General features: G+C 42.8%; 1 protein-coding gene across 6 annotated transcripts in view; it reads left to right on the top strand.

The window, feature by feature from the left end:
* LOC127008623 (insulin-like growth factor 2 mRNA-binding protein 3-B) overlaps window positions 1-14,517 on the top strand; it is a 109,105-nt gene that overhangs the window by 69,995 nt on the left and 24,593 nt on the right. The window contains exon 1 of one of the 6 annotated variants that reach the window (XM_050880875.1): window positions 5,898-6,209. The exons of 4 other annotated variants lie outside the window; for them this stretch is intronic. In XM_050880875.1, coding sequence (XP_050736832.1) covers window positions 6,040-6,209 — 170 coding nt within the window. In that variant the 5' untranslated portion in view covers window positions 5,898-6,039. Of the gene's footprint in view, window positions 1-5,897; window positions 6,210-8,102; window positions 8,276-14,517 lie in introns of those variants that run through there. One more of the 6 variants, XM_050880876.1, reaches the window with a different exon arrangement.

Below are 14,517 nucleotides of genomic sequence, written 5' to 3'. Positions count from 1 at the left end.
CTTTTCCCTCCCTCCCTCCCTCCTTCCCTTTACCTGTCTGTCCCTAAACACCTGTGCGGCCCCTCCCACTACTTCATTCCCTCCCTTCCCTTAATTCCCTCCGTATATCTAATCCCCTAATCCCTATCACCTTCATCTTCTTTCCCTCCTTCCACCCCTATTCTTTTCATCTGTTTTGTATCTTCCTATTTTCTCATTCATTCCCTCTGTCTATCTATTTACCATCTATCTATATTTCTCTATCTTTTTCTAGCTGTCTGTATTTCTATTTGTATCTATCTCTATTCTCTATTATGTCTAATGTAATCTATCTATCCAACTATCTATTTATCCATCTGTCTATCTATCTAGCTATCATTATATTCCTATCTATCTATCTGTCAACTTCTCTGTCTAAATCTGTTTGTGTATCTGTCTGCGTCTTTGTCTGTTTTTTTTTTCTTTCCTCTTATTTCTCTTCGTTGTTTTCGGTTTTCTTCTTATTCATCTACTTCGTTTGTTCTTCCTCTTTCTTCCACTACTTTAATTTCGTTTATCTTTTCGTTTGTTTCTTTTCTCATTTTGCTTCGTTTGTCCTCTTTCTTAATCTACCTCCCCATCTATCTATCTATCTATCTATCTTATCTATCGGGCTTTTTTCACATTTGTTACCTTTTTTTATGCCCTTGAACTGACTCCTCTGCTGTAAAAAAAAATCTATATCTATCTATGTCTATCTATTACGTCTCATTTTGCTTCGTTTCTCCTCTTTCTTAATCTACCTGCCTACCTATCTATCTATCTATCTCTCTATCTATCTATCTATCACGTCTAATGGAATACAAATCGAATCTTCTGCAGTCTTGTATCGATTGCGGGAAACCTGACCTTTCCTCGCCTCCTACTCGCTGACCTTCCTGACCTCAACGGAGCCACAGACTTGACCTTAAGGCGCCACCATGGAGCCTGACATTTACCTGAAGGAAGGGGTTAAGGGGGTGGCAGGGGGGGGGGGGGAGGAAGGCGGAAGAAGAGGGGAAGATTGACAGAGAGGGAAGAGGAAGAGGGGAAGAATGATGTGTGACTTTTGTGTTCTTTCTTCCTCCTCCTCCTCCTCCTCCTCCTCCTCCTCCTCTTTTTCCTCTTTCTTCTTTGCTTCTCTTCTCTCATTTATTTTTTATTTGTTCTCGTTTTTCTTCTTTTTTTCCTTTTCTTTCTCTTTCCTCTTTTTCCTTTTACTTATTTTCGGCATTTCTGATTTTTCCTCCTTTCTTGTTTGTTCGTTCTCCTTTCTCCACTTATTTATTCTCATTTGTCTTCTTCCTGTTGTTCTTTTCTTCCCTCTCGTAATTGTCTTCTTTATTCCCTCTTTCTCGTCTTTCCTCCCTTCGTTTCGTCTGTTCCTGTTTCTCTCACTTTCCTCTTTCTATAAATTTCCTTCCTCTCTCATTCTCCTATTTATTTTTTTGCCTCCTCCGTATCTTATTCACATTCTCTCACCGTCTCTCTTTCATTCTTTATTCCCTCTTTCTCGTCTTTCCTCCCTTCCTTTCGTCTGTTTCTGTTTCACTTTCCTTTCTATAAATTTCCTTCCTCTCTCATTCTCCTATTTATTTTTTTGCCTCCTTCGTATCTTATTCATATTCTCTCACCGTCTCTCTTTCATCTTTATCACTATATCTCCCTTGGGAAATAAAAGGAGGGACGGAGGAGAAAGGGAGAGAAAAAAAAAGAAGAGGAGGAAGAGATCTTTTTGATGTCGTGACCATAGAAAGGGAGAGAAAGAAAAAATCAGAATGTCAAAGTGAAGGAAGGAAGGAAGGAGGAAGGGAGGGAGAAAGGAGGGAAGAAGGAAAGAAGAGGAGGAGGAAGAGGAAGAATGACAGGTAATAAAATGAAATGAGAGAGAGAGAGAGAGAGAGAGAGAGAGAGAGAGAGAGAGAGAGAGAGAGAGAGAGAGAGAGAGAGAGAGAGAGAGAGAGAGAGAGACTGTCACACAGCATTCATAAACTCCCTCGCATTTAAATACCTGACCAAACATGTGTGTGTGTGTGTGTGTGTGTGTGTGTGTGTCGGGGAGAAGGGGAGAGCAGGAAACACACACACACACACACACACACACACACAGACACACACACACACACACACACACACACACACATTCTTAGGATTCGCTCTACGTCAGGAGGGATTGACTGTACCCTACGAAGAGAGAGAGAGAGAGAGAGAGAGAGAGAGAAAGAGAAAGAGAAAGAGAAAGAGAGAGAGGAGAGGGGGATGGGGGGTAGATCCACCTCGAAAACACAGGTGTGCAGGCCATAGGTGGGCAGGTGGCCAAAGGTTCAGTTTAGCTTCAGGAGAGGCGCTGAGTGTGTGGCGCGGCGAGGCGGTGAGTGTGTGTGTGTGTGTGTGTGTGTGTTGGAGGGTGAGTGCGTGTGTGTGTCTGTATCTGTAGTGTGTGTGTGTGTGTGTGTGTGTTGTTGGGTGAGTGCGTGTGTGTGTGTGTGTGTGTGTGTATCTGTAGTGTGTGTGCGTGTGTGTGTGTGTGTGTGTGTGTGTGTGTGTGTGTGTGTGTGTGTGTGTGTGTGTGTGTGTGTGTGGTTTTATGGGTTCCCTTATCTCGTATTACATTCATCTCTTTGAGGAAGCTGAATGATGCTGGCCGCCATGACTGTTATCACACACACACACACACACACACACAATTCTTAAGCACATTGCCGGTTTTTTTCTGTTTCTTGTTTATTTTTATTTTTATTTTTTATTTTTCGACATGAATAAAAGATCCAAAGAGAGAGAGAGAGAGAGAGAGAGAGAGAGAGAGAGAGAGAGAGAAAGGCATATTAGGCAAAAGTTAGGTTCTTGCTCTCCTGCCTCCTCCCCCGCTTCCTCCTCCTCCTCTTCCTCCTCCTCCTCCTCATCATCATCATCATCATCATCATCATCATCATCATCATCATCATTGAACTACTAAAGCATGGATAGTGGTTAATAAGCGAGCAGACTAACCATTACTACTCCTTGCCTTCTATTATCCTCCTCCTCCTCCTCCTCCTCCTCCTCCTCCTCCTCCTCTCCATCATCTTCCTTGTGCATCGCTTTCTCATCTTTTCCCTTTTTTTTGTTTTCAGTGTCTTCTTTCGTTCTATCTTCGTCCTCCTCTTCCTCCTCTTCCTCTCTTCTACCGCATCCTCCGTTTTCTTCCTCTTCCTTTTCCATCTCTTTTTCTCCTCTTCCCGGTTCTCCCATCAGTGTTTCTCTTTTTTTCTCTTTTTCCTCCTCATTTTCCTTTTCTCTTTCGCATCCTTCGGCTCCTTCACTCATTCTCTTCTTTCTCTGTTTTTCTCTACTTCCCGAATTCTCTCATTGGTAATTCTTTTCCTTCTCTTCTTTCTTCTCTTCCTCCTCCTCCTCCTCCTCCTCTCTTCCTCCTCCTTTCTTTCTTCCACCGCAGCCTCAGTTTTCTTTTCATTCTCTTCCTTCTTCATATCTTTCCCCTTAATTCTCCTCCTCTTTCTCCTCCTCCTCCTCTTTCTCCTCCTCCTCCTCTCCTCTTCTCTTCCTCCTCCATTTCTTCTTCCACCGCAGTCTCAGTTTTTCTTGTATTCTCTTCCTTCTTCATATTTTTATCTCCCCTTCCTTCTCCTCCTCTTCGTCCTCCTCTTCTCTTTTACAGTACCCTTCGTCTTCTCTCACACATTCTCTTTTATTTCCATCTTTTTTTTTCTTTCTCATTTCTCCCGCATGTGTTACTCTGACTCTTTTAAACACCTCCTCCTCCTCCTCCTCCTCCTCCTCCTCCTCCTCCTCCTGCAGGTGAGAGAGAAACGATAGGGTAGTGGCACAAGTGTTAGTGTATACAGGTGTTCGTCTCTCTCTCTCTCTCTCTCTCTCTCTCTCTCTCTCTCTCTCTCTCTCTCTCTCTCTCTCTCTCTCTCTCTCTCTCTGGGGGTTATGTATTACTCTTGAAATCAGTTAAGAAGAAAAAAAAGCTTGTATGGTGAGTCGCGGGATGGGTCAGCGAGTTGATTGCGACTGAACCGAACTGACAAACGCGAGTGATTGTGAAAGAAAGTGACTGACCGGACGGAACATTCTGGAAAAAAGGAGCACGTAACATTGTGGAAATATATGCGAATTCGGTGCACGGAACATTCTGAGATAAAAAAATAAAAGGAAAATTTGGTGCACGGAACATTCTGAAAAAAAGAGAATTCGGTGCACGGAACATTCTGAAAAAAAGAGAATTCGGTGCACGGAACATTCTGAAAAAAAGAGAATTCGGTGCACGGAACATTCTGAAAAAAAGAGAATTCGGTGCACGGAACATTCTGAAAAAAAGAGAATTCGGTGCACGGAACATTCTGAAAAAAAGAGAATTCGGTGCACGGAACATTCTGAAAAAAAGAGAATTCGGTGCACGGAACATTCTGAAAAAAAGAGAATTCGGTGCACGGAACATTCTGAAAAAAAGAGAATTCGGTGCACGGAACATTCTGAAAAAAAGAGAATTCGGTGCACGGAACATTCTGAAAAAGATGAAATAGAAAACTCGATGCACGGAGTATTCTACCGGAAAAAAATAAGTGACATAAACGAAACATCAAGAAGGAAGGAAATAGTGACGTGTTGTATTCATGTTCAAGAAAGTGAGTTGCTGTACGAAACAATCTGGAAAAAAAGTGGTTAACTGAACGATACCTGAAAAATATGGTTAATTGAACGAAACTTGAAAAAAATGTTAATTGAACGATACCTAAAAAATGAGGATAATTGAACGATACCTGAAAAATGTGGATAACTGACCGGTCCCAGAAAAATATGGTTAATTGAACGAAACTTGATAAAATGTTAACTGAACGATACCTAAAAAATGTGGTTAATTGAACGATACCTGATAAATTTAGTTAATTGAACGCTGCCTAAAAAATGTGGTTAATTGAACGATACCTGATAAATTTAGTTAATTGAACGCTGCCTAAAAAATGTGGTTAATTGAACGATATATACCTGAAAAGTGTGGTTAATTATAGGAAATATTAGAGAAACGCGGTTAATCGTACGAGACATTCTGAAAAAGCGACGAAATATTCTGAAAGTAAAGGTTAATCAGACGAAACATTCTGCAAAAATGAGCAATCGGACGAAACGTTCTGAAAAGTGGTTAATCTGACTCTACATTCTGGCACGAGAAGATATCGGCAAATCAAATCTCAGCCCTGAACGAATTAATCCGCTGCTGTATATACACGTATTTGTCTTGCTCATGTGTGTGTGTGTGTGTGTGTGTGTGTGTGTGTGTGTGTGTGTGTGTGTGTTAGCATAAATCATTGACCCCTCAACCGCAAAAAAAAATAATAAATGAATAAATATCGTGTTGCTACAGATGTTTGTACCGAAGAAGTAACGAAAATAGTTGATCATAAAAATAGGTAACATCAAAAACGACCTGAAACGAGTATAGGATTTATAGTTAACGAAGCATTTTTTTTTTCTAGATAACGAAGCCAACCCGCGAGAGAGCAAACCTTTAGCGGTGTAGAATAACCTGACCCTATTGACGCTGCATTACATACTATAAGAAGTGCTGTGAAAGATAATTAAAGGCAGAAAGAAGGAAAAAAAAAGTTAATCGGTACCGAAAAGTAAAGAAAAGGAGAAACTGGAAAATATGAAATGACTCAAAATATAAAGTGAACAAGTGATTATACAGAATTAGAAGGATAAACTGGGGAAGGTATTTTGGTAGAGACTCAAGGGACAAACTGATACTGGAGAAAACGAAATAAGAAAATAAGAAAACGAAAACTAACTGTAGAAAAAAAAACTAGAAAAAGTAAGGAAAAAACTGAAATTGGAGGAGACTAAGAAAAGGAAAAGAAAGAAAAGATAAAACCGAAACTGGAGGTAAAAAATAAGAAAAGGAAAACAAACTGAAACAGGAGAAAAATAAAATAAAACAAAACAAAAGCATTACAAACTTAAAATAGTAGAAAAAAAAAGAAAAAAGGTCAACAGAACAGAACAAGAGGAGATACACGAAGCGGGCAACCATCCATCATGTCCAAAAACAACAACAAAAACAAGAACAAGGGGGAGGAAGACAGGAGGAGGCAGGTGACAGAGGAAGAAGAGGACTGGGTGCAGGAGGAAGAGGAAGAGGAGGAGGAGAGGGACAGCTGCAGTGATGACGATGACCGCCCTGGTGTGACCAACGGCGGTGGTGAATGGTGAGCGTGCGTGTGTGTGTGTGTGTGTGTGTGTGTGTGTTTGTAAGAAGCTTGCCCGTCACAGCACCACCCACCGCAGCAACCAAACTGCACCAGCACAACACCTTCAAGCACTTAGAACAGCACATTACAGCACTATCCACCGCAGCCTCACCACCACCAAAGCACAACAGGAACCAAACAGCACCAGCACAGCACTTGAACCATATTACAGCACTATCCACCGCAGCTTCACCACGACCACCAAAGCACCACAGGAACCAAAACAGCACAGCACCTTCAAGCACGTAAACAGCAATATTTGTACAGCACGTCCCGCTGATGTTGAGTAAAAGGAAACAACAGCAAAACGGCCTCGTAGCAAACAAGCACCACCAAGCACTGCACAGAACAGCACCTTCAAGCACTTAATCAGCATATTTGAACAGCATAACTCGCTATGTATAGAAAAATGAAGCAGAACGGCAAAAACGGCAACAGGAACAACCTTGAACAAATAATAAACCAGTCTGTGTAATGATAAGAATGATGATGATGATGATAATAATAATAATAATAATAATAATAATAATAATAATAATAATTAGTCGAAACTCAATCACACATAGACGGGAACTCCTTCGCTAAAAGAGCATAAGGGATTGAACTCTCTCCTGACAATACTTGCGTGTTTTTTTTAATAACAGCAATGATAATAACTGTAATAATGGTGATAATAATGATAAGGAATCGAAATCCAAGCACACACAGACGGGAACTCCTTCGCAAAAAAAGTATTGGGGGATTGAACTCTCCTGACAATGCTCCCGAGTTTTCTCAATAACAGCAATAACAATAACTGTAATAATGGTGATAATAATAATAAGGAATCGAAACCCAAGCACACGTAGACCGGATCTCCTTCGCAACAAGTATGAAGGATCGAAATCTCTCTCGCCGATGCTCCCGCGTTTTCTGAATGAGACGCGGCGGCGAACCTTGTGTCGGTCAGGGTCTCGCTCACCATATTTAGCGGAGCCGCGCGCGCGTGCCCCCACATACCTATTAAATGGCCTTCATTGGCATGCAAGCACACCCACGCGCGCCCTTCTCTCCCTCGGAAACTCTTGTGGCGCTGGGAAACTGAGGGTGAGGATCAGAACGCTTTACTTCTGTCTATTCTTCATTGCATCGTTTATTTTTAGTGTATGATTCACGTTCAAGGGATAATGTGACGGATATGAGCGCCGAGGCCACGCGTATGGGAAACCGATGGCAAGGATGAGGAGGAGGATTCGATGTTCTGTTTGTTCATTGTATCGTTTATGTTTATTGTATGTTTCACGCTCAAGGTACGGATCTGAGCACCGAAGCCACGCATATGGGACACTGATGGCAAGGATGAGGAGGAGGATTCACTGTTCTATTCGTTCGTTGTATCGTTTATGTTTATTGTATGTTTCACGCTCAAGGTACGGATATGAACGCCGAGGCCACGCGCAGCTATACCGCCCCCACCTATACCTACTATATTTTACTGCAGTTTTTGTTTTCCCTCTTTGCCTTCACTTGTACGGGATGCTTCACTATTCTCTCTTGTCTATGATTTGTGTCTTTATCGTGCGTTTTACCACTTTTTTTTTTCTCTAACTAAAACGAGACGCTTCACATGTCTCGTCATTATCTTATGGTTACCGCAGATTCTTTCCTTTTCATATTTTCCTCTTTCTTTCCCTTTTCTGCAGTCCTCATCGCATCGTATATTGTATGTTTTACCGCAGTTTCTTTCCTCTGTTCATTCCTTAATCTCTTGTCTCTTTTTCACACCTGCGCTATCAGTGAGGAACCCGCCACATGCACCTCAAACTCCTCCCACACCGTCGCTCTAGTCTGGCAAAACGTTGACTTCACTCCCAGGCGTTCCCTTGCATGCTAAGCGGCGCCTCGGAGGGGAGAACTTCAGAGATTCGCCTCATTCGCCCCTCTCAATACCTTCCTCTCTATCTCTTCATTGGCGGCGCGTCTTCCCCGCTTCTCTCGTGTCCTTTTCATCATCTCCAATCCACCCGTCGACTCGCTAATTGCAGGTAAAGTCTCACCCCTCTACCTCGTGTTTTTTATAAGCTCACCTGAGTGGTTACTAATTGGCCTTACCTTGCTCTACGGCTTCGTGACAGCATGGTTAGGGGGAGCAGTAAGGAAGTAGGGTCCGTATATACCTGGAGTTTTTTTACGCAAGGCTTTGATAGGGGAGTCAATTATGGTTCCCTGATGGTTGTTTACGTAATGTGGCTGTTATGGGAAGCCTGATTGGTGGGATGGCCCGTAAATTAGTATCGAGTATGTAAGGATGACGAAGGGCTGTAGTTTTAAGAAGAATGATGAGCAGGAAGTGTTTATAGCGGCGTGGATAATATGAGGCAGCATATAGGAGAGAACAGGCATGGCGGCACAGTAGGAAATATGGGAAGGGTAACCTACAGTATCTATTTTGTATTTTAAACGGATGGTCTAAGGGAAGCGTTTAACTTAGCATAGCAATACAGTAGGGAACATGCAAAGGATTCTAGGTCTGTATAGGAAATATGGGGAGGGTAGCCTACAGTATCTATTTTGTATTTTAAACGGATAGTCTAAGGGAAGCGTTTAACTTAGCATAGCAGTACAGTAGGGAACATGCAAAGGATTCTAGGTCTGTTCTGTAGGAAATATGGGGAGGGTAGCCTACAGTATCTATTTTGTATTTTAAACGGATGGTCTACGGGAAGCATTTAACTTAGCAAGGGTAGAGAACACAGGCATAGCAGTACAGTAGGGAACTTGCAAAGGATTCTAGGTCTGTTCTGTAGGAAATATGGGGAGGGTACCCTACAGTATCTATTTTGTATTTTAAACGGATGGTCTACGGGAAGCATTTAAGTTAGCAAGGGGAGAGAACACAGGCATAGCAGTACAGTAAGGAACATGCAAAAGATTCTAGGTCAGTTCTATAGTATAAGGAATGATGTGAGGGAAGGGTATAAGCTAATATGGAGAGTTAGGTTATCCCATATTTTCTCTCACATTCCGGGGGTCTATGTGATAAAACTCCCGTATAGGCTGAGTGGGTATTTCCATGGGTAGTTTTTAAGAGCCTAGTGATAGTTTGACAAGACTTCTGCGCTGTGAACGTGAAAAGCAACTCATGAGAAACCGAAAAATCACTTTGGTTGGCCTCGGGAAATAGTTGTGAGTTGAAAGCGTCCAAGAATACATGTCTAATTAGTCTCGTATATCCCAAAACATCTCGGGGTTAACACATCCACATTAGACACAAGATTTCGTAGAGGTTATGTGTAGTTTTAGGAGCCTAGTGTTAGTTCAACGAGGCATGAAAGCCACCAACGCCTGAGAACCCGACGAATCTCCATGTTGGCCTGAGGATAGTTGTTGTGGGATCCCAAAGCTTCTGAGAGCACTGTGTCCCGGGGCGCGTCTCTGGTCCTTTGCGGCAGCCTCGTGTAATCTACGGGGTGGCCGCGGCTATGCATATTAAAGCGTGCGCCAGAGTTTTGTAAGACTGTTCCTTAAATGGCTGCGGAGTCCTGCCGTGGCCGTGTCATCGCATAAGGAAAGGTGACCGACGAAGCGTTACGTAAATACGGCGCCAAGACGTAACGAATAATGAAGGGAGGTGCGGGTGGTTATAGAAATACGTTACACTTTTATGGCATCGCTTAAGGAAGAATGGGAAGAATGGTTCGCTAGTAGTGACGTAGCGAATAACGAAGAATGGTCAATGTGGTTATAGTAATGCGTTATATTATCAAAGGTTCGCTAGCAGTGACGTAGCGAATAACGAAGAGCAGGAAAATGGTTCTAGTAATACGTTATACCATTTTTATACTATTTAAGGAAGAATGGGGAGACTAGTTCGCTGCTAATCATAAAGAACAAAACAACTAAGCCATATAAGGAAAGCTGTACCTCGCACGCTTAACCTTACTTCTCCCTCACCTCTCTTCTTTTCTCTCCTCTCCTCTCCTCTCCTCTCCTCTCCTCTCCTCTCTTCTCTCTTCTCTTTCATCACTCGTAATCATAAAAACATATACCATTTATTATTATTATAAGAGAGGAATCGTTTAGAGAGAGAGGATTAAGGACCTTATAACCTACCCGCCGAGCAGCCCCCTATCACCTGAGACGCAGAGAAAGTGAAAGCAATGAGAGAGAGAAGGAGAGAAAGAGGACGAGATAACAGAAAAGATAATATAAGAGGAGAGACAGAGATAGAGTAACAAATAACCATAAAACACCGTACCATATAAGGAAGGATTCACCAGCGGTCGTTAAAACACGTCACCTCAGCATTAGGTAAGAAGTAACGATCGATAGTGGTCATAAAAGTACATAAATAATAATTGTATAAAAAGACACATCGTAAAGAGTAATAATACGTCACCTTCCCGTCATAAATAAGGAAGAGTGATCCGTAGGTGGGGGGGAGGGGGGAGGGGAACACACACACACACACACACACACACACACACACACACACACACACACACACACACACACACACACAGCATTACGTAAACTCAACATCGATCCGCGCAGTAAACAGCATAAGCCTCATTTAGCCTCGGCGGGAGAACGTTCCAGACACATCAACTAAATCAACAACCACAACCACCAAGAATAACAACCACAACAACAACAACCCGCACCACCAACCACAACCACCACCAACAATAACAATAACCACAACTCACATTCGTAACAACCACCAACATTAACAACAACAACAAGTCCCGAGTGAGCGTCCGTGTCCTTGCCGTGTATAAGGAAAGGTCACGGCGTAGCGGGAGGTAAGGTCACCCTCGCACGCTTGACCTTACTTCTCCCTCTCCTCTCTCCTCTCCTCTCCTCTCCTCTTTCATCACTCGTCTGTTTCTCGGTTCCTCTTTTCTATTTCTCTTTGTTCTTTTATTTTTCTCTTTTCCTTTTTTTATTTTTCTCTTTTCCTTTTTTTATTTTCCTCTCTTCCCCTCTCCTTTCCTCTTTCCTCTCCTCTCCGTAGACTTCATATCACGAATTTTTCTTTCTCTTTTCTTCTGTTCCTCTTCACTCACTCCATTCCTGTTTTTCTTTCGTAACTTTCTCTTTTCCTGTTTTGTTTTCCTGTCTTTCCTTCTAACATCTCCTCTTTCCTCTCTTTTCCGTAGGCTTTATCTCACGAATTTCTCTTTCTCTTCTCTTCTTCTGTTCCTCTTCACTCACTCCATTCCTGTTTATCTTAAGTAATTTTCTTTTCTCCAGTTTTGTTTTGTTTCTGTTTTCCCTTCTAACGTCTCTTTTCTCTCCTCTCCGTAGACGTCATCTCAAGAATTTCTCTTTCCCTTCTCTTCTTCTGTTCCTCTTCACCCACTCCATTCTTGTTTATCTTAAGTAATTTTCTTTTCTCCAGTTTTGTTTTTTTCTGTTTTCCCTTCTCTCTATTATCTCCTGTTTACTTTCTTCTGTCTATGCTCATCTTTTTCCGTCTCTTTATCTTCCTTACGTTCTCCTTATCTTCTTTCCTCTCATGTTCTTCTATCACATCTATCCTCTCCTATCCTTTTACGTTCATTCCTATCCGTTCCTCTCGGCCCCTTTAACTAGATTCCGATCCTCTCTCTTCTAGCCGTTCCTCTCGACTTCCTCTCACCCTTAACTTCGTCCCTCTTACCTCCCTTTCCCTCCCCTCTTTCCTCCTTACAAGACTTCGAGATGGATTCCTTCTCTTCGCCTTTCTCCCTCCGTCACACTCCGCCACCAACAGTCTGGCAGAGTCCCCCCTTCACACGTCCTTCTTCTCTCGTTCTTCGTTGCTAGCGTTTCCCGGCTGGACCGAAAAACGTTAACAGAACACTAAAAAACGTTGTGGACCCTTTGTCTGACGAGAGAGCGTTTTCTTTTTTCCGTTGGTTCACTTTCGTACTTACGTGAAAATAATTAGAGGTGGAAAGAGACGGGAAAGGTGAGCGCTGTGTGGGTGAAGAAAGAAAATGGAGGGGAAGAAGATGAGGAGGAGGAGGAAAAGGATGATGAAGACGAAGAAAGGAGGAGAAAGATGAAGCAACAGAGAGACTTGGAAAAGACGAACTCGTGTGTGGATGAAGAAAGAAAATAGAGAGGAGGAAATGGATAAAGAAGACGAGGAAAGGAAGAGGAAGGAACAGAGACTTGAAAAAGGTGAGCTCTGTTTGTGAATTATGAAAGAAAATGGAAAATAAGGAGATGATGATGAGGAGGAGGAAAAGGGATGAGGATGCAGAACACGAGGAAAGAAAAGGAGGAAAAAAGAAAGGAACAGCATTATAAAACGAAGAAGAGGAAAAGGAAGATGGAATATGATTAGAACGAAAACGAAGAAACAGAATGCAGTAGACGAATTAGAAAAAAACAAGAACACTTAAAAGAAAACAAAGAAATAAATAAACAAAGAAAGCAAGATCAAGTAAGGATGAGGAAGGAAGATCAGGGTAAAAAATGAGGAAGAGGAAAAAGAAGAGGGAATTATGATAAGGACGAAAACGAAGAAACAGAATCCAGAAGGCGAAGTAGAAAAACAAGAACACCTAAATGAAAGAAAAACAAAGAAAGCAAGAACAAGTAAGAATAAGGAAGGAAGATCAGGGTGAAAAATGAGGAAGAGGAAGAGGACCCAGAAGACTGAATGAACCAATAGGAAGAAGAGAAAAAGAGAAAAGAAGGAAGAGAAAGAAGAAACGAAGAAATCGACAAGTAGGAATGAGGAATGAAAATCAGGGTAAAAAAAGAAGGAAGAGGAAGGAGACCCAGAAGACTGAATGAACCAATAGGATGAAGAAAGAGAAGAGAAAGAAGGGAAAGAAGAGACGAAGAAATCAACAAGTAGGAATGAGGAATGAAAATCAGGGTAAAAAAAGAAGGAAGAGGAAGGAGACCCAGAAGACCAAATGAACCAATAGGAAGAAGAGAAAAAGAGAAAAGAAGGAAGAGAAAGAAGAGACGAAGAAATCAACAAGTAGGAATGAGGAATGAAAATCAGGGTAAAAAAAGAAGGAAGAGGAAGGAGACCCAGAAGACCAAATGAATCAATAGAAAGAAGGAAGAGAAGAGAAAGAAGGGAAAGAAGGGACGAAGAAATCAATCAAGAACAGACACATTGAAGAGCAAAACGTGCATGAAAAGTTCCCAGTAAAACGAGATTAGGTCAAAATTCCTCCCTGTCTGTCTGTTCCTGTCTGCGACGACGACCTACTTCCGGCCTCTTAAGATGTGGCTTGGCACTGTCTGGCTCTCTATCCCTCCCTGCCCCCCTCTGGTCCCCCCCCCGCCCCCCTTTTCGACTAAGTAATACGGAGGGATCAACGGGGTGGCTAGGGTGAGGTGTGTATCAGCTTCCCATTCTCCGTTATTAGGAAGGGGCCGAGCGTGGGGTGCCTCCTCTCACTTCTTCCTCCTCTTCCTCTCCTTACCTCGCCCCCCACCGCCCCCCCACGCCCGTATAAGGGAGGATAAAGGTGTCAGGTCGTGCGGTTTTGAGGAGTTAATGTTTCTGAGATGCGGCGTTGATATATGGGAAAAACTGGAGGTGGGGAGCACGCCTTCCACCCTCCCTCTCCCTCTCTCGCTCCCTCGCCCCCCCTGTCTGTGGGTCGATACGGGGTCGACGGCCCCTCTCTCTCTCTCTCTCTCTCTCTCTCTCTCTCTCTCTCTCTCTCTCTCTCTCTCTCTCTCTCTCTCTCTCTCTCTCTCTCTCTCTCTCTCTCTCTCTCTCTCTCTCTCTCTCTCTCTCTCTCATTATCTGCTAATTGCCAAGAATGGGGAGATGGAAGAGTATGGAAAAATCCGTCTATTATAAAAAGGCCTGCTAGTGTAGTTTTAGGTAAAAGATGTACTAATGAACCAGTGAGAGAGAGAGAGAGAGAGAGAGAGAGAGAAGTTACATCATCCTTCCCTTATCTCTCCCCCTTTCCGTCTCTCTCCCCACCCTCGCCTCTCCCTCCCTCCTCTCTCTACCTCTCTCCTCTCTCCCTCCCTCCCTTCATCTCGTAGGCTGGTAACAAGAGTCGGTGATGTAATCTTGTGGAGGGAAAGAAGAGGGGGAAAGAGTGGGCCATAAAACCAGGAAAATCCAACATCACAGGCTTTAGACACCAAGGGAATAGTCTACGCCATTGAAATGTATACGTGGGAAGGGAGGAGTGTGTGACGTAAGGGAATCCAACTCTCTTCTGTCGACCGGGAGAAAGGGATCAGAATAAAGGTGGAAGGAGTTTTAAAGTGGTGATTTTAACGTGTTGTATTGTAAACGTATTGTAGA

This window comes from Eriocheir sinensis, chromosome 38 (assembly GCF_024679095.1).
Source record: "Eriocheir sinensis breed Jianghai 21 chromosome 38, ASM2467909v1, whole genome shotgun sequence".
In the NCBI taxonomy this organism is placed as follows: domain Eukaryota; kingdom Metazoa; phylum Arthropoda; class Malacostraca; order Decapoda; family Varunidae; genus Eriocheir; species Eriocheir sinensis.
The sequence above is the reverse complement of the archived record's forward strand: the minus strand, read 5'-3'. Positions and strand labels throughout refer to the sequence as shown.